The sequence below is a fragment of the Crinia signifera genome, chromosome 1 (genome assembly GCF_055691185.1).
Source record: "Crinia signifera chromosome 1, ASM5569118v1, whole genome shotgun sequence".
Classification (NCBI taxonomy): domain Eukaryota; kingdom Metazoa; phylum Chordata; class Amphibia; order Anura; family Myobatrachidae; genus Crinia; species Crinia signifera.
The window spans coordinates 262,079,369-262,102,117 of record NC_139217.1 but is presented as its reverse complement, the minus strand read 5'-3'; the positions used below and the strand labels follow the sequence as shown (position 1 = coordinate 262,102,117).

The window sequence follows — 22,749 nt, the reverse complement described above, 5'->3', positions numbered from 1 at the left end:
GTCCCTCACTAGAAATCATACCCCAATTCTGCAACCCTCCTCTCTTTGAATGTCATGGATAAATCTGAACACCCCTCTAACAATATCTCCCCGCACCACCACCAAATAAGAATAATGCCGCTGGTCCCTCATTGAAAATCTTACCTCAAATCTTCAATTCCCATCTCATTTAAAGTTGTTCCCATTTCACTCCCACTTTTGTAAATCAGCCTCAGTGGTGAACCCACTCAAATGCACTTATAACCTGCCTTCTGCTGCAACCTACCTTCAGTTAGTCCCTGTTTGTTTCTGCATAGAACTACATACTACATGCATGGTGGTTTAGTGGATAGGATTAGGGATAGGAGGAGAGTGCATGATCTTTATTTAACCAAAACTTATGCAAAACAATAAGCTTCGCATGCCATTTTTTGGGCCACTTTAACATTCCCAGTCCATGTGGATGGTAAATCTTGATAAAGTCATACATCCCAACTGTCCCGATCACAGTGGGACAGTCCCGCTATTTGGAGACCGTCCTGCTGTCCCTCCCGCAGGTGGCAATGTCCCACGGGCATGGGGATCACTTCAGAGCAGCTATTGAAAAGAGATGCCATGCACACAGCATCTCTTCAGTGCAGGGAGGGAGCAGGAATGGCCATCGATGCAGTCACCATCAATCGTTGTCATAGATAGTGATACTGCAACCAACCATTGATAGTAATAAACTGTGTGATGGATGACTATCGATAATTTTACCTATCAATGTTCATCCATTTTCTTTGACTGACTGGCCTGTGGGCCAAACATAATGTGGGGGCAGGGCTCAGGGCGGGATGTACTAAAGGGAAAATGCAGTAAAACACCCGTTTTACCACATTTTCCTATGTATCAATACCCGTCCGCGCCGTTTTTGCTAGGCAGGGTATTGCCACTCCCTGGGTGGCGATACCCTATAGAAGCCTATGGGCTTCTTTCACCGCCCGCCATCCGCGCGCCCCCCCCTCCTTTGATCTCCTCCTCCCCCTGGTGTCACAGCTGGGAGGACATCCGGCTTCAGGGGGGAGGAGGAGACACAGGGGGACGCTGGCAGCCGCCGGGAGGTGACGGAGACCCCCGTAGACCACATCACAGGTATCGCGGGGGTATATGTTAGTACATATGCGGCAGCATCGCGGCGGCTGCCATGCGAAGGGCGGCGATGTATATTAATACATCCCGCCCTCAGTGTCCCGGCACTTTGAAAAAAAACCTAAATGTAAACCATTGGTTTTGTTGAGCCATCGATGGAGAGAAACTATCTGATTCTCTCCAAACAATGGCAAAAGTATTTGATATTGTTGGCCATAAACCGTCGATGAATTTGAATCATCGATGGTTACAGCCATTCCTAAGAGAGAGCTGAGGGCTGCACAGCTGCTAGGGGAGCACTGGGCACGGCCCTAAAAATGTGGAAAAAGGGGGTTGTGTCTCTAGACCAAGCCCCATCTACCTGATGCCACACCGGCTTGCTAGGTAGCTCTGTCCCCTCCACACAATTTAACAATAATAAAAGTTTGGAGGTGTAATAAAGTCGTCCCCCCCCCCCCATCCAAAAAAAACAACAACTCATGCACACCTTTTCATGTGTCAACCATTGCCATGTCGACCTAGTGCATGTCGTACTTTTGGTGGCAGACAGCTTCTGTGAGCTAGCAAAATATACTGCCTTGTATTCAGAAGCCCCTACCAGACAGAACCATGTTGGTAAATTATATATTACTCGTATTCTATAGTCATAAAATCATCGTCTTTGTAAAGAAAAATGATAAATTCCACACAATACTGTTATTTTGTAATCGAAATAATCCTACGTCTACGTGTTATTTCCGCCTCACCCAAGATGGCGGCGAGAATAGGACGTGAGGTGGCGCTGTCTGAGTGAGTGTTTACACCCGGGTACAAGGACAGCTGGTACCCTGTTATTGTACACATGGCGAAGTCTCGTTTGGAGCTGAATTTTGTGCGATTACTGTCTCGGTGCGAGGCCATGGCCTCCGAGCGGAGAGAGGACGGGGAGTGGAGGCTGGAGAAGGTGAGGGGTCCTAGGAATGAATATGATATTCTCAGCAGGGTTCTCGTCCCTTTCCTCCTGCACCTTCCCCTGCACTCATCCAGTCAGTGCATCGTACATTTCAATTGCCACCTAATTTGAATAGAAGCCTTGTTCAGACTTTTAGATCCTGTCTTGCTGCCTGTCTATTTAACACAATAAACAATTGTTTTTATAGCTACTGTACAAGGCACATTTCATAGGGACTAACTAAACACCAGACCCGGACAAGACCCCGGAACGCGGTGTGTTTTGTCCGGGGGGGATGCCTGTGACCCCAGTTCATACTTTAGTCAAAGGCTTAGTCACTGCCCACTGCAGTTTCCTGCATAAGGTTTAGTGGCGGTACTGCCAACATCCCATGTTTTAATTTAGTTTAGTAGAATCAAGTTACTCTTTCTTTATTTTTTTGTGGTGTAGACAAATCATTTTAGGCAAGCTTACCTGTGCATCAGGCACCAGATAAAACCAGCTGGATACTCTGCTTCACCCAAAAGCAATGAGTCTAGGTGGTCCTCCGGTTATAGTATAGCAGGTGGACACTGTCTAGAGTAGACTAGAGCGATCATGCTAGTGAAACCCGTCTAGTTAGATGTCAAAAGATAGTCAACCAGGTCTATATCGACAGTAATGGAAGTTAGACACCAGTGTTAGAGCGATGGGAGCGTGGTCGGCATGAGTTTTTCTTTTTTTTTTTGGTGCGGAATGTCACAGTGGTCTCCATGGACACTCTATGTGTGCACAGTGTCCCCACACATAGCTCGCTGCGCTCGCCATGCTTTGTACACGGAGCCTCGCTATGCTTGTCACACTATTATAGTCTTGCTCTATGTCCGCTTGGATAGCAAAGTATGAACCAAGTCGACCTGTAACATTCGTTACTAAAAAAGTGTTAAAAAACTCACATGGATCATGTGACTGCCGACCACACTCCTGTCGCTCTAACGCTGTTGTCTAACTGCCGTTACTGTCAAGCTATCTTTAGGCTATAACTAGATGGTTCGGCTAAGCGTGTTCGATCTAGACATTGTAGATCCATCGACCGGATACTGGTCTTCCCATGACACAAAGTTGGGTACCTCTATGTTAGTTGGGCGTCCACTATAGTTAGTAAGCTCATACCCCCACTATCCATGTCGGCATGGAGTTGATTTTATATAGTGCAGCGAGCCACCGAGCCCGAAGCGTGGCGAGCGGACGCGGAAAACTAAGCAAATGGCTTAGTGGGCGCCCAACTAACATATAAGTACCCAAAGTTGTATGCTTCGTCTCTGAAATTATGCCTAATGGGCTGATTTGTTTCCAAGCACTCAAATACAGTAGAGCCTCATCGCTCGTTTTACTGTGCACCCCCATGAGAGTGCGAGGTGAAATAAACAGGGTTGCCCTGTTGCGCATGTATGCTTTTCCAACAGCATATTGAGTGCAACAGCATATTGAGTGTATGCTTTCTATGGTCATCTGTGCTGCTCAGTGTGCAGTCACATTAGACGTCCTTGGCAAGTTTTTTGTTGGCGCCCCCTATCATTTTCGGTGAGCCTCGACGTTCTGGGGAATCCTCGCCGCACCTCTGACGGCGAGGATTCCCCCGGAATGTAGAATAGGGGGAGCAGCCGGTGAGCGTGCAGGACTGCGAAGATGGCTTTTCCTTGCTAAAAAAAAGCCATCCTCACCTTCCAAACCCCCCTCATCGGCCACGCGCCAGGGCATTGAATACTAGCCAATGTGGGTGAAATATATATTAAAAGCAGTGTAGTTAAAATAGATGAAATGTGCCTCTTGCTCCACTCTGTGTAGGGGCCGGGCTCCTCAGCGATTCTGCGGGCGACGAGGGTCAGGCGAGGTGATGATGGCCTGGGCTGGCTAGCCCTCTGGGGCCTGTCCTGTCAGTGTCACTGTCCGTTTTTCACTGGCTGCTGCAGATTGCAGTGCAGTGAAAGAAAGTGTGCCACCGGTCCTGTTGAGGCTTTTGTTCACACAAGGTGATGCTGCTGGAGGGGCCGGGAACGGAACATGACACACTGCAGTGCTGTACCTCCTCCTTCTCCCTGTGTGCGCAGCGGTGGCTGGCGGAGGAGTAGGAACAGTGTCATCGCATGTCATGTCACATGGGGGTGCTGGTGCGCTATTATAGGCTGGCACTGCGGCTGCCAGGCGGAAGTTAAAGCCGCAGCTGCAGTGCCTGCCAGTGTCCCAGGGTAAGTGCTGGGGAAATCGGAGTCTGGATGCCGGTAAAGCTGCTGCCCCTAGGCATAGGTTGTTGCCCTTGGCCAGTGGTTCCCATACTGTGTGCGGCGGCATCCTGGGGTGCCTCAGAGGGATGGTGGTCCAGGACCAATTCATTTTATTTATGGTCAATGTAATAGACATAATCAGTGCTTGTAGTTTCCAATCATACAATACAGATGGTGCCCCCCACTGTCGAGCGCCGGCGGAGAGGCGCTCCACCTGTCTGGGACGCGCGTCCCAGTTTTCGGGCAGCGGGGGGGGGGGGGGGGAGACGGGACGGACGGACCATTCTCCGTTTCAGGGAGACCGGCAGGGGGGGGGGGGGGTGCGGGAAGGCGGCAGGGACCAACAGGGACTGACTGGGAGCTCCATCAGAAGGAGACGTGTGCACTTCCCCTTCTGGCGGTTGGTGATCTGACTGCCAGTCCCCTGCTGAACAACAGCAGCTCCAGCTCTATGTATTCCTTCTTTGTTACAGTTGATACGAAGGTTTCCATTTTACTACCTTCTAGACCAGTGGTTCCAAAACTGTGCCGCAGCACCCTGGGGTGCCTCAGAGCACTTGCAGGGGTACCCTGGGATGGTGGTCCAGGATCAATTAAGTTTATTTACGGTCAATGTAATAGGGAAAATCAGTGCTTGTGTCTTCCAATCATACAATATGTGAACAAACCGAAGTAAATACTGTCTCTCACAACATAATTGGACCTAAGGATCACATATAAACACAATTTAATATATATATATTTAAAGTACTCAATAAGAAACTTTTGTCCATGGGGTGCTACGAAAAAATGTATGATACTCCAGGGTGCCGTAATTCCCAAAAGTTTGGTAACCCCTGCCCTAGGCAATTTCCTAGTATGCCTGTGCCCGGCTCTGAGTCTCCTAAATGTAGTGTTTAGAAATGACCACTGCCTCAATTATCCACGCCCCTCTTATTAACAAGCATGACATTTTTACTTATATCTCTACATTGACAATAACATCCACAAGTTGTCGCCATAAACAACATTCACAAACCACCTGCAGCTACAGCTTCTATTAGCTGGTGACATTTCACTGAAAACAGGCCGCAGCTGCTTGCCCCGCTTGCAGGCACCTAACACTCAGAAAATTAGTAATCCAGCTAACATTATAAACATCGAATGTCTTCCTTTACTCCTCCAAATCACTAAAATGTGCGTTATGGAATGCACGCTCTGTTGGCAACAAATTAACATCCATCCATGAACTCTTCATTTCAAACAACTTCAACCTGCTGGTTATTACAGAAACATGGCTCAAACAATTATACACAGGCAGGTATTCAATGGTTGGAATCGGGAGCGGCAGCGAATCCTGTGTAGGATTTGCTGCACTTTCGCCCCAATTCTCCCTGTAGAGCGATTCGCCGGGCAGCTGCCCGTCGGCCCTATTCAACACGTCAGGGGCTCTCTGCCCTATGCGGCGAATTTTAAGCCCCCGGGCAAATGCCGCCGGGGAGCTGGGGGACGGCTGCAGGCAGGGAGATGGAAGCCTCCCTGCCTGCGCCGGACACTGTGGGGGAAGGAGGTCTGTCGGGGACTCAGGGAGAGCCCCCCAGAGCTGGCAGGGGGCTGTGCTAGGGAGCCGCTAGGATCGTGCATATGTAATGATTGGAACCAGTGTGTTTAAAAAAATAAAATAATAATTAAAAATATATTCATGTGCTGCAAGCACATGAATAATAATAGCATGCCCCTTCACAGAAAAAAAAATCTGACACAAAACTCGCTTTCTTTTAAAGGATCACATTCCAGTTCACCTAAAAAAGATGACGAATGTAAAATGGAGAATCATGGCAAAAATCAATGGAGAAAGCAGTTCTCCATTTGAGCATTGAATACACTCTCGGCAAATCCCAGTGAAAACCCAATTGAAATACACCAGTGAATTGCAGCGAGCATGAAACGGAGAACTGGCCGGCATTCGCTTTCGGCGAACAGTGAACATTGAATAGGGTAAATCATATTTTCAGAGAAAAAAATTCACCGTGGAGTGAAAACAGCCCGATTCGCCGAAAAAACGGTGAATCGGGAGCATTGAATACTGGCCACAGACTCCCCTGTAGCCCTGTCACACGGTGGTCTCCACTTCACACACAGCTCCAGGTAACAGTAAAGGAGTTGAGGTTGGAATATTACTATCCCAATCCTTCACATACACAGGTTCCATCACTCACATTCACATCATTTGAAGTACAGTCTCTCTCTCGCTGCGTGTTGCAGCTATCGCCCACCTGAAACTGCTTAGAACTCTGTAGGATCCTTTTTTTTTTTTTTTAAACCCCTTTTCAAATACTGGGTTTGAAATGCTTAAAAAATGGCAATATACCATGTTACAGCTGCAGTGTGAAAGGGGTATACAGGTAAGTGTGGTCATATATTAATATAAATAGGTCTCTATATAGTGGAGCATAATTATGAAGTAACCATATGAATTTGGTATCTAGCAACTGATCCAAAGCAAAAGAAAGAAATGTTTGCAGTACATTTGTGACTAGTTCCTAGCCCTTTAAAATGACAGCACAACATAACCGTAATGTAAGTGCTGTGAGATTGACTGCATGGTATGCTAAAATGTACTGTATATTTGTTATTTTAAAACCTGTTATTTCTATGAAATGTATCATTGAGCAACACAATGGCTAATGTTCTGTGAAATAAAATGCATGAAAAGATTTTGGAGAAACTTTAGTAATCTAAAAAAAAACAAAAAGTGTGTGCCCCCTGAATTGACCTTTGTTATAATGTATCTGATCAATAAAGGTCTTGTTTTACTTCTAGCCTTTGTATTTATTCTTATCCCCCCCCCCTCCCCCGGAGCAGGTTTGCGGCACGCGCACTGACCCTGGCTATGTCCCCCTTCGGCTTCTCCCAGCAGTGTCTCCTTTTCATCTCTGATCGCTGATGAACAGGAGACACTGAGCAATATATTGCCAGTAATCATATTGCTCCATGTGTACACACCTTTATGGGACGTACACACGGGGAGATTTCAGGGCATTTTCAAGGCGAATCTAACTAGATAGCTTACAAAATACCCCTACATCGCTCCTTGTGTAAGGGCCATAGTGATGTGCTTCCCCAGGTAGTAATATCGCCGGGCAGGGACAGTTTTGTTGCCGAAAAAGACTAGTACTGATTAAACGCTATGTGTTGAGCTTTCTGAGTGATCTAGTATTGCTCAGAATGCTCTGCATATCTCCCTGTGTGTAGACCCCTTTAGGCTGTATACACAATATGCTGACATAGTGGCCGATTTGGTAAGCATACACACTAATCGTCCAGTCAATGTTTCTGTGCCAATGTCACAACTGGGCGAGCATTTGAACTTGCCTCCACAGCTGGGACATCCTTGCTTTCATTCATATCACCTGTACACACAGCCAGGCATGGCATTGGCTGTGCTGCAGGGCCAACCCAATATGTCTGTGAACAACATCATTCAGACACATCTGGTATACACACACACTGATGTCTCGCACGTTACAATGTATTTATCAGTGCATACCCAGCTTTATTTTCAGTATCCCTTCCCTCTGTGTAGCTTTACAAATTTCTTTAATGAAAACTATTTATCCGGGGGGAAGGGGGGACTCCATATTGTACTGGATTACTTGTTTAAAATTGTGGTAAATTTAGTATGACCACTTATGCATTATTTTTTATGCTGTGTAATGTTTTCCAGCCACTTGGTGGCAGTAAATCCATTTCAGAGTTTGTTGCTTCAAACTTATTTAACTGAATAGAATGTGTTCATAAATGTGAAAGTGATAAATGTAATTTTGGAATAGATTATTAGCTCTTTCACACCATGGTCATGAAAATATCTAAAAGTGAGAGCAAATAAAATTCTATAAAACTCATTTTCAAACCGTTCAATTGGTGGAAGAACCGCACATCTTTCTGCAAATTTGCCATGAACTTCAAGGCCATAACGGAATTCCCAGTTGTCATGATTGCCATTCGTCATTTTGTAGGATTACTTGCTGAAAATTTGCTTGGCTAAACAGAAAATAAACTGTTTCAAGCTCTGCCTTCTAGAAATTTAGCAATCCAAGGTGCATAACACGGGGGCGATATTGGCAGAAATCGCTTGCAATATGGTCGCTGAGCGACCATATTGCCAGTAATTTGGAGTGCTGCTGGAGATAAATCGCCAGCTGCACGCTCCCGTGTCTACTCCCTAGTGATCGCCGAGCAGGAGATCAGCGCCGGACAGGCACCCATCCCCCGGCGGAGATCAGCGGCAGGATTCCCTTCTGTTGCTGCTCCCCCCCCCCCCCCTACCTGTCACAACCCGGAAGCTGCAGCACCGCTTACCTGGCTGTGCGGCTGCCTCTGATTAGCAGGGGGCGAGGTGAGTACAGGGAGGTGACACCCCCCCCCCCCAGTGTCTGCTTCCTCCCTTTGGGTCTCTCCCCCCCCCCCCCCCGCCCTGTTACAGCAGTAGTGTAGTACCCCACACAGTGCATGTTTTGCAGGTTTCCTCACAGAAGCAAGTGGAATAATTAGCTCAACCTGTGGGTCTTTTAAAATGTGTTAGTAATGAATGCACCTGTGCACCTGCTGGGTGACCTGGAAAACATGTAGTGTGTGGACCGAGTTTGAGAAACACTAATCTAATGAATTGCTTGGTCGTGCCAAAAGGGGCAGACATCAAATATCTTGAAGGGACATTTTGTATGCATTTTTTTTACAGTTTACTTGTTGCTTTTTATTGACGGAAATGCAGCAATCATTACATTGACTCCTAGGGTTTTAGTTTAAACAGCTTTTAGTCACTGGCAATGTGGAGCACAATAAAAGACTATGAAGAGATCCATTATGAAAGATCTTTTATTTATCACCTATGCATGGTGTACTAAAATCCCTATAGTCACACAAGATAAACAGTTGCTGATTTCACTTTTTACACTCTTGCAGTTTGTTGGAGCTTTGGAAGATATGCTTGGCTCAATTAAAAAAGATACCAGGTAAGTTATGGCCTTCCACAAAGAATGAAGATGGTTGCATGGTGTGACAGAAAAGGTGGACATAATTTGGAAGTATTTCTATTGTTTTATGTATACTGTGTGGGTTGCTTATATACAGAATTCCCATCATTTAATATTGGCTCTGGTCCAGCTCTAGTGACATACTATGGATCCGTTCCTAATTAACCTACTCCTTGTATGACAAATCCCTCCCTGAGTAGCCACCTATTGGCCAAATATCGACAGCTGTAGAGCACTATGGCAGCTTGTGCAGAGAGAAAATACTAGAGACCTGGCTCACTGCATTAGGGAACATGGATCACCAGGGAGGGTTTTGCCTATGAGGAGAGAACAGTACAATACAACTTCAAATGGTTTGAAGCTTTAGCGATATGTTAATGGAAGTCAAATAGGTGGAAGGTTAAAGTTGAATGATTCAGTTGAGGTTAGGATATATGCAAACTGTGGTCTGAAGGAAGCCACATTTTGTAGCATGACTAGTTTCCAGTAGTCTATTGTGTTTTGGGATATTGAGCATGAATGGTACCAGTAACAGTCAGCTGACTTTACATTTGACCCCCAGGTTGCTGCTGAAAACTAGTACTAGTAAACTGTGGTTTACTAAGAAGCCACCAACTTATATGCTGGAAGTAAAGGGATCCTAATTACATTTATGATCTTTGTTACCATAATTGGCAGTGGCAGGTTTTTGTTGTGTTTTCATATCTCCTTTTTGTGCTTTAATCATTATCTTAATATGTGCAAATTACATATAAATCATTTTAAAACTTTATTTCTAAACTAGCTGGAGTACCCGATGATTTTATGAATGTTTGTTTACAAAAATCTATTTAAACATTAAACCATAGTTGCCTACCCTCCTGCATTCTGCAGGAGACTCTCCCTGAATAGTCTAACAATCTCCCTCATTTCATGTAGCCCGCTATCCGCTGGGGGGGGGGTCCGCTACTTGCGGCAAGGGGGGGGTGTGTTACCTGCAACTGCTGACCAGCTCCAAGGTGGGGGGTGAGCTTACTTTTCACTGAAGATAGTGCCCCGGGCCGGCTGGGATGATTAATGTGCGGGTGGCTGCTTTCCTGCTCCTCGCAGCAGGTGGCTTCTTTCCTGCTGCTCCGTGCCACCATCCAGTAGCCAGCGCCCATAGGCAAATGCCTTAAGCTGCCTAGTGGTGGTGCCAGTCCTGTGTGAGGCCCCACAATGAGCGTACAGCTAAAATTTGGTTTTTAATAGTAATCCATTTTGATTTCAAATTGTTTTAGTTGCCTCGGCTGTTTTTTTAATACACTTGTCTGTAAAATTTCACGGTCTTTGCTTGTAAACTATGAATTTGTGTAGAAAGACGGAAGGACAAATGTTTGCTTTTGTATATTAGATATATAAACAATGATATATCTTCAGCAGATTTATACCTTTGGTGTGTGTGCATAGACACTGAGCCACTTTTCCCCCTACCCGGCGCCGACAGCGGGGGGCAGACGGCTTTGTATAGCGCAGAGCTATGCAAAGCCGTACTCAAAGCCGCTTATCTGCTGGTATTACCAGCAGATGAGTGGCTTTCCTGGCAATGATGCGGGAGCGCGCAGCAGCGTTCACCGCTGGGGCATACCCACTGGGCGGCTTTGGGCTTAAAGCCGCTCAAACATGCTGTTTTGAGCGACTTTCAGCTCAAAGTCGCCCAGTGTGTATGGGCCTTAAGAATATGCTCGTTACATGCTCACTTGCACACTGGAACACATGCAGTCAGATTATACAGGATTAAACTTGCATCTAGGATTTGTTGGAGGACATTTACAAATGCCACCTTTATGGCTTTTATTCATGCTAGGTGATTTCAATAACCTATAAAAAAAAGTATTTTAAGCACAGTAACAGGTAAAGTTGCAAAAACACAGCCTTTTTAGGAATAAAGTTAGAAATCTGCTTACCTGGGCACAACCATGCTGCACTGCAGGTGGAACAGACACAACATGTGCAGAAATAGTTACAATAGATGTGGAAGGGTCGTGTTCTTACTGTAAGCTAAAGTGCAGTGTAAAAATAAAGTCCAGTACTTGATGGCTACATGCAAAACCAGCCTGTATTTACCCTGCATGCAAAACATAGATATATTTGTTTACCTTCTGTTGCAGCATGGTTTGTCAAGGAGCACATTAACTTTTTGTTTTTTTTGCTGTTTTTTTTTTTACTTTATTCTCAACTCAGAAACAGGCCCATATTTTCCAGATTATAACCTGAACAAACCGAATGCTGTTGGTATGCATAACAAGCAAATGTGTAAATGTGTTGTGTCTAGTGCTTGATGGATGCAGTTCTTATATCAGCTACATCTTTGGATGCAGCTGCTGTAGGAAAATATGCAACAGCAGCAGGAGGCGTCTTGCGTAAATAGACGTAAGTAAATAGTCTTCTGAATGTTTGTGTGATCCACTGCTGTGTCCAAAGACGCACCATCATTTCACTCACATGAATATTGGCCATCTGAGTAACCTCAGGTTTTGCAGGGTTCCTGGGCTGTTCATGCTGCAGATTCCAGAAGGCACAGATCTTAGCATCCTAACAATCAGAAAACAAGTCCCAGTTTTAGGGAATACTGGTCAGCTCAGCCCACCCCCAAACACTGGAAGCACATCAGTCAGGTTGCGGGTTTGGAGCAATGCGTGCGACTACATAGGACAGTTCCCGTGGATGCACCACTGTTCCATCATTGTTTTCGGACATGTACGTAAACCATGTCCGAAACAGGCAAATTTGTTTGGAAAATGGACAAAACCATGGGCCTTATTTTGGCTCACTCTTGATGGACTCCGATGGACAAAACCATGTGTACTGCGGGGGGGGGGGGGGGGGTGTCAGATATACCATGTGCAGAGAGAATTAGATTTGGGTGAGTTATTTTGTTTTTTGTGCAGGTTAAATACTGGCTGCTTTATTTCTACACTGCAATATAAACCCCACCCAAATCTAATTCTATCTGCACATGTTATATCTGCCCCACCTGCAGTTCACATGGTTTGGCCATTTGAGAAGGGATTTGCTTCTAAGAGTGAACAAGAATAAAGCCACATGTGCACTGCAGGTGGGGCAGATGTAACATGTGCAGAGAGAGTTTCATTTGGGTGGGGTGTGTTGAAACTGAAATCTAAATTGCAGTGTAAAAATAATGCAGCCAGTTTTTACCCTGCACAGAAACAAAATAACTCACACAAATCTAACTCTCTGCACATGTTACATCTGCCCCACCTGCAGTGCACATGGTTTTGCCCATTTTCCTAACTAATTTGTACTGTAATCAGATCTGAATAAAGGCCATAGTCACATGTTCGTTAGGAGATGTTGCTGAAAAAGTGTGTTCCTTGATCATTGAACCCCTTCTCACACCCTTCGACTGGCCAGCCAAGCCAAATGCCAGATGTGTACAAACATACCTTTTTATTTCCAGATATTGGTTGATTAACACTTCAATATATTTCAGTCAGCGCTTTCTTATGTGTTGAGTGCTTTGTTTGAGGGGACGAAGGTACCAATTAAAATGGACATTGATTGGAGGCAGCTATATGTAGTGAGAAGGCTGTTTGGCGTATGTTTGTGCCAATTCCTGCAGCAAGATTTATAACTTTATGGCAATTGTTATCCGGAGAATAAAAGGCACTGTGAGGTTATACTTAAGGTGCATACACATGGAACGAGTTAGCAAACAATCCGATCTCGTTAACAATTTCCTCAGAACTCAGGACAAATGATTTGGTGTCAAATAGCGAACAATTGTACAATCACTCTTTAATGATGGTGGAGAGGAGTGGGAGTCAGTCAATTAGCTTTTTCCAAATCGTTCATCATGCGCACGCACATGAAACGATTTGAACACGTTGCAAAAGACTGGCTATGATCTTTCTGCATGCATTAAAGATCATAGACCTCTCTTAAGTAGCGGCGACATCAATATCATTCATACCCATGGAACCAGTGGTCATTCCGATCGATCGGGAATGCCCACATTGTATGCCAAATTGTTCTTTAGTATAGGCCTAAACTTACATGGAAACATGTTACTAAAATAAAGTCCTTTTTATCCAATTGTGATTCATAGAGACCCAGTCAAGCATTTAATACAGGCAATCTATTGATCAAGGTACGCACAAAGATCTTCTCCCATTTAATGTTGCGGTCCCATCAGTCATGCAAGTTCATCTGCTTTATTACTATTGACACCACAAATATTTTAATAGATCAATTTATGAGGTTAATAGGAAAGTTCTTTGTGCAGTAAAAGTACGCGGAACATTTTCCCACAAGTGTATTGCATCGTGTGATAGAACTGCATATTTCAACTTTACGTCTCTCACTGATTTTAATCACAAAGTCCTGAAGATAAAAACATATGCTGAATTTTTCTCTGTGAATGCTCCATCGCATACTCATAGGGATTAATGATCTATATTGTGTTGTCTTTTTTTGTCATGGTTACCCTTAAGGTTAACCATGACTAAACACCTACCAAAAGACTATGAAATACTGAATCCATGTTTAACGCTTTAGCATAAGTACCTCTCATGAATCCTACAGAAAGCTAGCAATCTACTTGTCTGTGTTACATGTTTTGCAGCTATGAATCATTACACATTTTGTATGTTATATTTATGTTGGGGGAAAAGTACAAATTCTGTTGATTTTATGAAAACAGTTGTCATTGTTTGGATGTGTCCATGAATATTACTGGAAATCCTTCCTACAAACAGTGCCTGTAATTTGTATTATTTATATGTAGTAAAAAAAAAATAATATATGCTTGTTTTTGGTGTCCTAATAAATGTTTCCAAGAACCAGAACCCTGGCTATTGTATGGATTACAGGAACACTGGTAAAAATAGCACAATAAAGGGTTTCCGGAGCAACAGGAGGGAAATATACAGCTTTCATATTGACGTATTTAAATACTTTAAGGAACAGTTTCTGCTTCCTACTTTTTAATTTAATTGTGAGGGTGGAGTAAACATGATTTTCTCTAGTAGATAAATAGAATTGTGTTTGAAATGTTGATATTGGATTGATAGTATCTGCCCTCAGTGTTATTGTTACTTGATGGATATATCCTAAAATCTGACAAAACTGGAAGTGTTAAGAAAGCTCGCAAAATCAAAAGAAAAAAACACAAATAGCCCCCCTTGAAAATAGTGGCTAAAAGGTTATTACGGGTAGGGAAACAGGATATAGAATATTATATCAAACTAGTTCTATTTAATTTTACTACAGACATCATTTCCGAAATGGTGTTATGATTTTTTTTTTTCCGTCCTAACAAATTGTCTCAGAACAGGATTTCCCTTTTGTCTGGTTATTCTCATGATACAAATGTGTCATGGTTACTAGATTGCCGTCTGCAGCTAAGTAAAAAAACAATAACAAAGAAAGCTCAGTTTGGAACCATGAAAAGCAGGTTTTGTTTGCTAAAATCAGGTAGAACATGTTATTTCAAATAGTGCAGATCCGTAGCACAAAAGCAGTAATCCATTGTGGTATAATATGTGTCAATAAGCTGTCTTTTCTCAACAGGAAGCCTGCTCCAGAACTAGTGATTGAGTATTCCAGAAAAGTGGATTTTCTAAAGGGACTGTTAGAAGCTGAAAAATTGGTAAGATGTGCTGTGATTGAATGTATGCTTAAATATAGTTTGCGCAAAATAAAAATACTCAAAAAGGAAAGAAGACTTTTCTTGGGGGCACTAAAAGTTACGTTTGACAAGATGTGTTGTTCTGTCCTGTCTAATGTTCTAGACAAAAGAATACAATAAGAAAAAAACATATTGGTTTCCCCCCAGCACACTGAATAATTAGAAAACAGATTTAAAAACCCACATGGTAGTAAATTCAGAGATCTTGGTTACATCTATTTGCAAATACATGGGTAAGCCCCCAAGTCATGTGTCAAGGAGTATTGGGGGGTCCCTATTGCTATATCTACTGTAGGTCCGAGATGCAGTACCCCAATAAATCAATATAATCCAGTAAGCTCAGAGTAGGCCACTTTGAAAAAACTGTTAATGAATCTCAGAATGACTTTCTTGATAAGTCTCAGAATTACTTTTATTATGAAAAATAAGGTCACAAATCAGATCACATGACAGACATTTCAAGTTCAAGATGTAATCAGTCATGTATGAGGTATGTCTAGAAGAAGCACATGTAAAAGTTTAAAGAAATACTTCGTTAACATCATCAATCATTAACCTGTATTACCATGGAGAAATAACATGCATCACTGGTGGCGGCAGATTATTTCAACATTTTGAATTTGTTTGTTAAAAGAAATATAAAAAATGTAAAAGAATAGAATGTCAAAATTGGTGAATGTTTGTAACCTTTCCTTAAAAATATAACCTACTGTATAGCCATCTCATTTGCAAATCATTTATTTACCATAATGGACCCACTATGTAAATGATAAGCCTTTTAACACCCCAGGCCTCTCTGGCTTTATAGACAGAACACCAGCAGGTTGATTTTTATGAATTACAAGATTACAGTGGTGTACAGTGGTGAGCAAAGGGTAAAAAAAAATGCTCTGTCATGAATGGCATAGCCATGTTGTATCAGAAACTTGGCTATGTCATAGTGGGCATGGCCTCACCCTCTGGAGCTAGAAAACCACCATTCAATTGCTACGCACAGTGGTGGCACATTCCTTTTCTGATTGCAACATAAAATACCACCCAACCACTCCGCAAATCAGGAAAAATGTCATCTAGACTGCTGTAAGCAGACGACTTCACACAACTTTCAATACAACTTTAATATTCAATTGCAGATGTTTTTAGCCTTATTTTTTTTTTGCTGACAAATCTTATTTATATTTAATTGGTATCAATGAAAAATGTCTTCAATTAGTCTGAAAATGCCCACAATTTTGCAAGAAATCGGTAACTAAATTGCCGATCTACTTTTTTTTGCGACCATGACGTTTTTTCAGCTAGCCAAAAATGGTCACTTTGATTAGATAAGTCGAATCTAAATTCAACCTAAAAATGATGAAAAGTGCTGTGTTTTTGACTAGTTCAGCAGTTCCAAACCTGGTGTACTCGAACCCCTTGGGGTACGCTGCAGACCAGTTGGAAGTACTTCAAAAATACAATTGGTAATGGCGGAAGAAGTCTCCTATTGCCATGGAGACAAACCATGTTATGTCACTTTTGGTTCTGTCTGCAGAGTCGTCAGTGTCTCCTCATTCTTTTACCCGATCAGCAATCCACTGGGAGTTACCCATGTTCCCTTCAGACATCAGCGATTATCTGCTCCGCACTGACAAGGGTGGAGGAAGCAGCGGCATTAATCCTACAGGCTTTAATGAGAACCCCATAGATAGTACACAGCCAGAAGCCAGCCACAGAGGGAACAGATTCCTGACCACACACTACGCATCCGCCACTTGCACTCCCGTGTAAGTACTGTGGGTATTTCAAATTGAGAGGAGGGGTAATGATTAATGATAAGCCTAATCACGGGGTACGGGAGAGATTAAAGGTTGGGAAACGCTGGACTAGTTAAAAAAAAAAAATCACTTAGTTGAATACCCTCCTAAGACTCTCACCAAAAATGATTGAAATCAGAAAATTGTGCTTGCCCTCGTTAGAACTGGTTGGGCTGTATGATCCAGTCACACAGCAGTGTTTGCCTGGGGTCAGTGGGATGCGTGAGTATAGAAAGCATATGTAAACCTATGTGTAGGTCATAGAGAGGATGAGTAGAATGGCTCATGGAGGTTATGTGAGTGACTGTGGACTATTGCCAGAAGATGTCTATTTTAAGATCTAGATAGTTACTGATGTGTAATAGTACAGTAGGTAATCAAAGACCAAATCAATCTTCAATATTAGATCTGTGCATGTGATGTTTATTGCTGTAATGTAATGCTTTATCTTACTTGCTACTCATGTGTTACATGACCTATAATACATGTTCTGTCATACTTGTGCACCTGCAAAGGAAAGTACCATATATACTCGAGTATAAGCCTACTTTTTCAGAAAAAAAATTATGCTGAAAAAGCCCCCCTTGGCTTATACTCGAGTGAGGGTCCCACTTGAGTCAATATGTTTTCCCAGTTTGTTGTTGTAAAATTAGGTGCCTCGGCTTATATTCGGATCGACTTTACTCGAGTATATACGGTAAATGCACAAAATGTTTTTCAATACTTTTATTTTCTACATTATGATTTGTTCATTATGCTGTTATACGGAACAAATGATGAAATATTAGTATTTGCTTTTGGCTAGTTGCATTTTGTGTGCTTTTTTTTTTTGTAATATTTGTAATAAAATACATACATTTATAATACTACTAGTCAATGCATCATACCATGCTGCAAAGCAGAGTTTCATTGCTCTGTTGAGGTTTACCGTACACGTTTAGTTTTATTGTAATGCCCCTGTATACAAGACCTTGGAAATTATCGATGTTTGCACAAATAAAGCTTTCTTAGTAGATCTCTTGCACGAGTATATCTTCCAATTGCATTTCAGAATACTCCTAGTATGATTAGCGATGTACGCATTATGTGACAAGATATTAGATGTAGCCCTCCCTCCGTAACAAGTGTCTGTTATTTTGCTGCAGTCTTCGCCTACTGAGAAAGCCTTGGCTAATCAGTTTCTTGCTCCTGGGCGCACACCCACAATCAGCAAGGAACGGACACCAGTGACCAAGACTGTCCATCTCCAAACACAAGCACGCTACACAGGGGAAATGAGGAATGAGCTGCTGGAAAAGGTAAGTGTGTGAGGAGGCTAATGGCGGGTCCTGATCACTGGAAGAATCTCGTGAACACGCAACAGCAATTTATGATATTTAGGTCTCCGCACATATAATTACCTGTGTGTGCTGAACCATCCAAGTGAACAATCTAGATTTATTTGGATAAAGTCTTCACTATCAACGTAAAAACAAACACACATTAAAACAGCATAATTTCCTATAGTCTTCTCCAGAGTTCAGACCAAGAGGATGGGGAGAATAAGAAATGTTTTTCCTAATCATCTAATGTGATCTCGCATAGCCTTCATAAACCTAGGCTAGTGTGGCCAATCAGTATGGCAGTGGGCACATTGAGAACGTTGCATTGTGTATGTTAATTAATGTTTACATCAGTATGACAGTGTACACTGAGCATTCTCTCGCTTATGTTCTAAACAAGCAGAGCTGTCGAGACAGTCAGTGAATGATAAGTAGTGTTCATTCTAGCACTCTAGTTCCTGTTCCCTGCCTGGGCTGTCGCTGTCTACTGTGGTGTTTCTAGCACAGGTCTGGTTTTCATATCAATGCTGATATACAGACCACACTGTGCTAGAAGCATTACAGCAGACAGGACACTCCAGACAGGGAAGAGGAACTGCATGGGTTTTCAAAGATGGCGGGTGCTAGAATGAACACTAATAAGGATGTGGCATGACAGGAACGCATCTTGGTGCAGGGGGCAGGGCAGCATTGTTCTTCAGCCTTTATTACTAGGCAGCTCCAGACTGTGGGTGTTCTCAAGCTGTGCAGCGGCACCCAAAGTTGTTAGTGTGCCCAGTGTCAGTCTTGCATCCTGCATTGTAATCACTGTGATGGAGGTAGGCACCCCACATGTAGCCCAAACTCATTTTAAGGGAAGTGCAATATCTTTAGTTAATTCTGGTAATATATACAGTATATACACACGCACGGAGGGACATGCACACAGGAGTCGTTTGAGAAGTGTGTTAAATCACATTTTTTGGGGGGGAAAAAAACATCTTATTTCTCAACACAGTCTCCCTCAAGGGCGATACACCGTTTAGAGAGTTTACAATTTTTTTAATTCCATTAGAAAAGTAGGGTTTCTCAAAGCCAAATACTGATGGGGGTAATGAATCTGGAAAATAGGGTAGATGGGGGGAAAAAGTGGAACTTTCCAGATGTAACATCATCAAAAGGTTTGTGGCACCATCTTATAGAAATGTACCACACTTATCAAGTCAAATGAGTGTTTGTTTTAATGTTGCTTGTACCTTGGTTTGTCTCCTCTCAGTGCACTGCAGTCTCTGGGCAGTTGTTATGGTACACAATGTTAATGTTAGAATTTTAAGTTGTTAAATATTGGATTAGCCATGCCAAATTACAATGCGAAAACATTTAATCAAACCGCAATTTTGAGGGGTCAATACATTGTTTAAGTACAGAAAGAGAATAAATGTAAGTTGTACATATTAATGGTCTTGGATTCCGACTGATGTAAAGAGTTAAAGCTCAGTTCTGAAAGGCCGAAGATGGTAAAAACAGGAGGTGGTCTTGGGCTTTACCTTTCAGCTGGGCTCCCTTCTTCTCCCAATAGCCTAGTCAATGCCAAATAACTTAGTGTGTTAAAAAATGTGTTGAGAAGTTCACGGATTCTTGTTAACACCGTCAAGGCACCCATTACCACCAAGTTATTATGGTTATTTTTTCGACCCGCTGAGGCAGTTGAAATAAAAATCTCAGACTGCTGGCTCTGGGGCTAGAGGATATTCAGCATGAAATAGAAGAAAGACATTCAGTTATGCAGACAGTTTGAAGGGCTGTGGGTATCATCTGTTCACTGAAGAAATGATAATAGGGATAAAGAGAACTAGGGGAGGATTCAAATCAATAAAACTCTAGGTTTGCAGCTGCTTATAAAACTGGATACTATGGTATTTTTGCTTGCATCTCTATGGGGTCTGAACAAAATTTAAGGTTTTCCTGCCAAATAGCCCCCTCTGTAGCTTCCAGATCAACCTCACTGTTTTGTTTATTTGATTTTCTTCAAAGTATAAGACAATGGCTAGATTACATAGGGCAGGGATTCCCAAACTTTTTTTGAATCACAGCGCCCTATAAGAAGAATATAAAGAAGTATTTTTTTCCATGGTGCCCCTAGGCCAAAAGTTTCTTATTGTAAATTGTGTTTTTAGGTCATCCTTAAGGGCTAATTATATTGAGACAGGATTCACTTCTGTTTGTCCACATAGTTTCTGATTGAAAGCCACACACAATGGTTTTTGCCTATTACATTGACCATAAATAAATTGAATTGGTCATTGACCACCAACCCAGGTCACCCATTCAAGTGCTCTATGGCACCCCTGGTAGCCACGACACACAGTTTGGGAACCACTGACCTAGGGAGTTCATGGTGAGTATAATTGAATGATGTTTGTGTGTGGATTTTCCACGATAACTCTCGGCCACTTTAACTAATCGTCTCTTTGCACACTCTATCTTTATCATCTTAAGGGACAATCTAAGTTCGAATATGGGTTTATTCGGATGACCCCTTAAGGGTGCTGTCATAAAGGTCCATGTTATTTCTGTTGTTTTCATGCATTGTGATATGTCCTTGGCAAGCTTATGATTTTCTGAATACAACCAGAGCCTCTGAAAGTGCTGCTGGGGCATGGTTGACAGGAGGGCATGGCCAATGGAGAGGGATGTGGCCATGTCCCTGTTAAAACAGACATTTGCAGGGGGTACAGGCTTTTTGCCCCGCTCAGCACACAGCACTGAGTGTTTGCTGAGTGGGGGAGAGAGGCTGGGCTGAGGCACCAGCCTCTGCTCTCTACTCCCACTGCTCGGTCTCTGCATCGGGGGTAGGGGGCACAGGACTGGGCCCATGTATAAAGTACCCGCTCCCCCTCTCATCGGCACTGAATACTACACAATAAACAGAATCCCTTAAGTGGACAATTAACCCCTTGAGTGGTTTGTCCTGCCACATAAATACTCACCACAGAAAGGGCAGCCACTGCCTTCTGCAGCAGCCCCTGCTCCACTGGGGCTGCTTCTGCCAGCTTCAGCTGTTTGCGGGAACTTGGGGGGCTCTAAAGCGCTTGAATGTTTGGGTGCTCAGCCTTTCGTCTGTTCAGGCATTCCTGTGTGGATGCCCGAACACACGTAATGCCGAACCTCCCCAAGTGGCCCCAATCCTCCCCGAGCGGCGAAGGGAAGGGTCGGGATGGGGGAGGATCAGCGGCAGGGGGAATGGTGGTGCGCTAGTGGTTAACCGCTGGAGGCACCATTGGCGCACCCTTTCTTTATAGTGGAATTCACGGAAATTTCTCTGGAGAGCCCTCTCCTGCAGCGCAGCTCAGCCCGAGAAATTTTCGGGCATACCACGGAAGGAGTTAAAGGCCTATAAGGGTTACATTAAATGAAAAACATTTTCACTTTACAAAACTTTTGAGAATTGCATAAACTTTTACCATAAGCAGAAACTTAGGGCACAAAGACTGGTTTATAAGAAGTGAGTGGTTAGTATTTTCAAATGCAGCACAGAGTCAATGAAATATGAAGGTGATTAGTGGCCTTTAAGTCTAGCAGTGGTTCATTGACCACCATAATCAGGGAGGTCTTTGTGGAGCATTGGGAACAAAAATCCAGGTTGAAATTGGTATAAACAATATATTTCTATAAAAAAAATAAAACCTTTTAATTCTAATAGACTAGAGACATTGGCACAGAAAGAGACGGTACAACTTGTATAGTGGCTTTATATAACATGCTTTCTATAATGGAAGCATCTGTTATGTAGAAGAAACAATTCTCTGGTTGCGACACTACAAATGTGGTGTTTAATTTCTGGAGGGAGGGATTGGGCAACGATGATGGTAAAATATTGGTATTTGAGGGTTGCGTAGAAATGTAAATGAATTAAAGAGGAATGTAGAAGCCTTGATTGTAGAACAGAGATTGGACATATAATTATTGGTGTTCAGGGCATTTCAGTAGGAGTGGTATATATCAAAGTATATTTGGTGAAGTCATCAGAAGTAATGCAACGTTCATAAATTATCAGGTTTGTAGATTTTGAAGGCAGTGTGCAGATGTGTACTCAGATGGGATGTTGCTTTAGGCAGCCAATCGGGATCTATCCATTATTTTCTAGAAGGTGCTAAATAAAAAGGAAGTCTATTCTGATTGGTTCCTATTTGAAAGAGAACTTAGTATATTTACCCCCATTGCATCAACACTCCATATGGTACAAGAGCACAAAGAGCCTCCCATACAACTTTGCCAGCTCCAGGCATTTTTTTCACCTAAAATGTATCTTAGTCTTAGTGCAGTATTCAATGTGAATAATGATGATGTGCAGCGAATCCTGTTTAGGATTCGCTGCACAGTCGCCGTGTTCCGGAGGGCTGGAGCATTCGCTGCCAGCCCTCCATGTCACTGTATTCAATGCCGCAGGGGCTCGCTGCCCATGACTGCAAATTTTAACCGCCGCAGGGAGCCGGGGGACGGCGGCAGGCAGGGAGATGGAAGCTTCCCAAGTGCACAAATTACTTTCCTTCTCAGGATTTCCTCATGCACCTACTTTCTTGTATCCTCACAGGAACAAATCCATGTCACAGTGCCAGAGGAATAGTACATGTAAAGATATGAACATGGAATATCATCGCATAAAA

General features: G+C 43.1%; 1 protein-coding gene across 1 annotated transcript in view; it reads left to right on the top strand.

Moving 5' to 3' along the window:
* Positions 1-1,843: 1,843 nt before the first annotated feature.
* USE1 (unconventional SNARE in the ER 1) overlaps positions 1,844-22,749 on the top strand; it is a 48,141-nt gene continuing 27,235 nt past the window's right edge. Inside the window, exons 1-4 of the mRNA XM_083181996.1 lie at positions 1,844-2,053; positions 9,250-9,299; positions 14,871-14,949; positions 17,927-18,079. Coding sequence (XP_083038122.1) covers positions 1,952-2,053; positions 9,250-9,299; positions 14,871-14,949; positions 17,927-18,079 — 384 coding nt within the window. The 5' untranslated portion in view covers positions 1,844-1,951. The remainder of the gene's footprint in view (positions 2,054-9,249; positions 9,300-14,870; positions 14,950-17,926; positions 18,080-22,749) is intronic.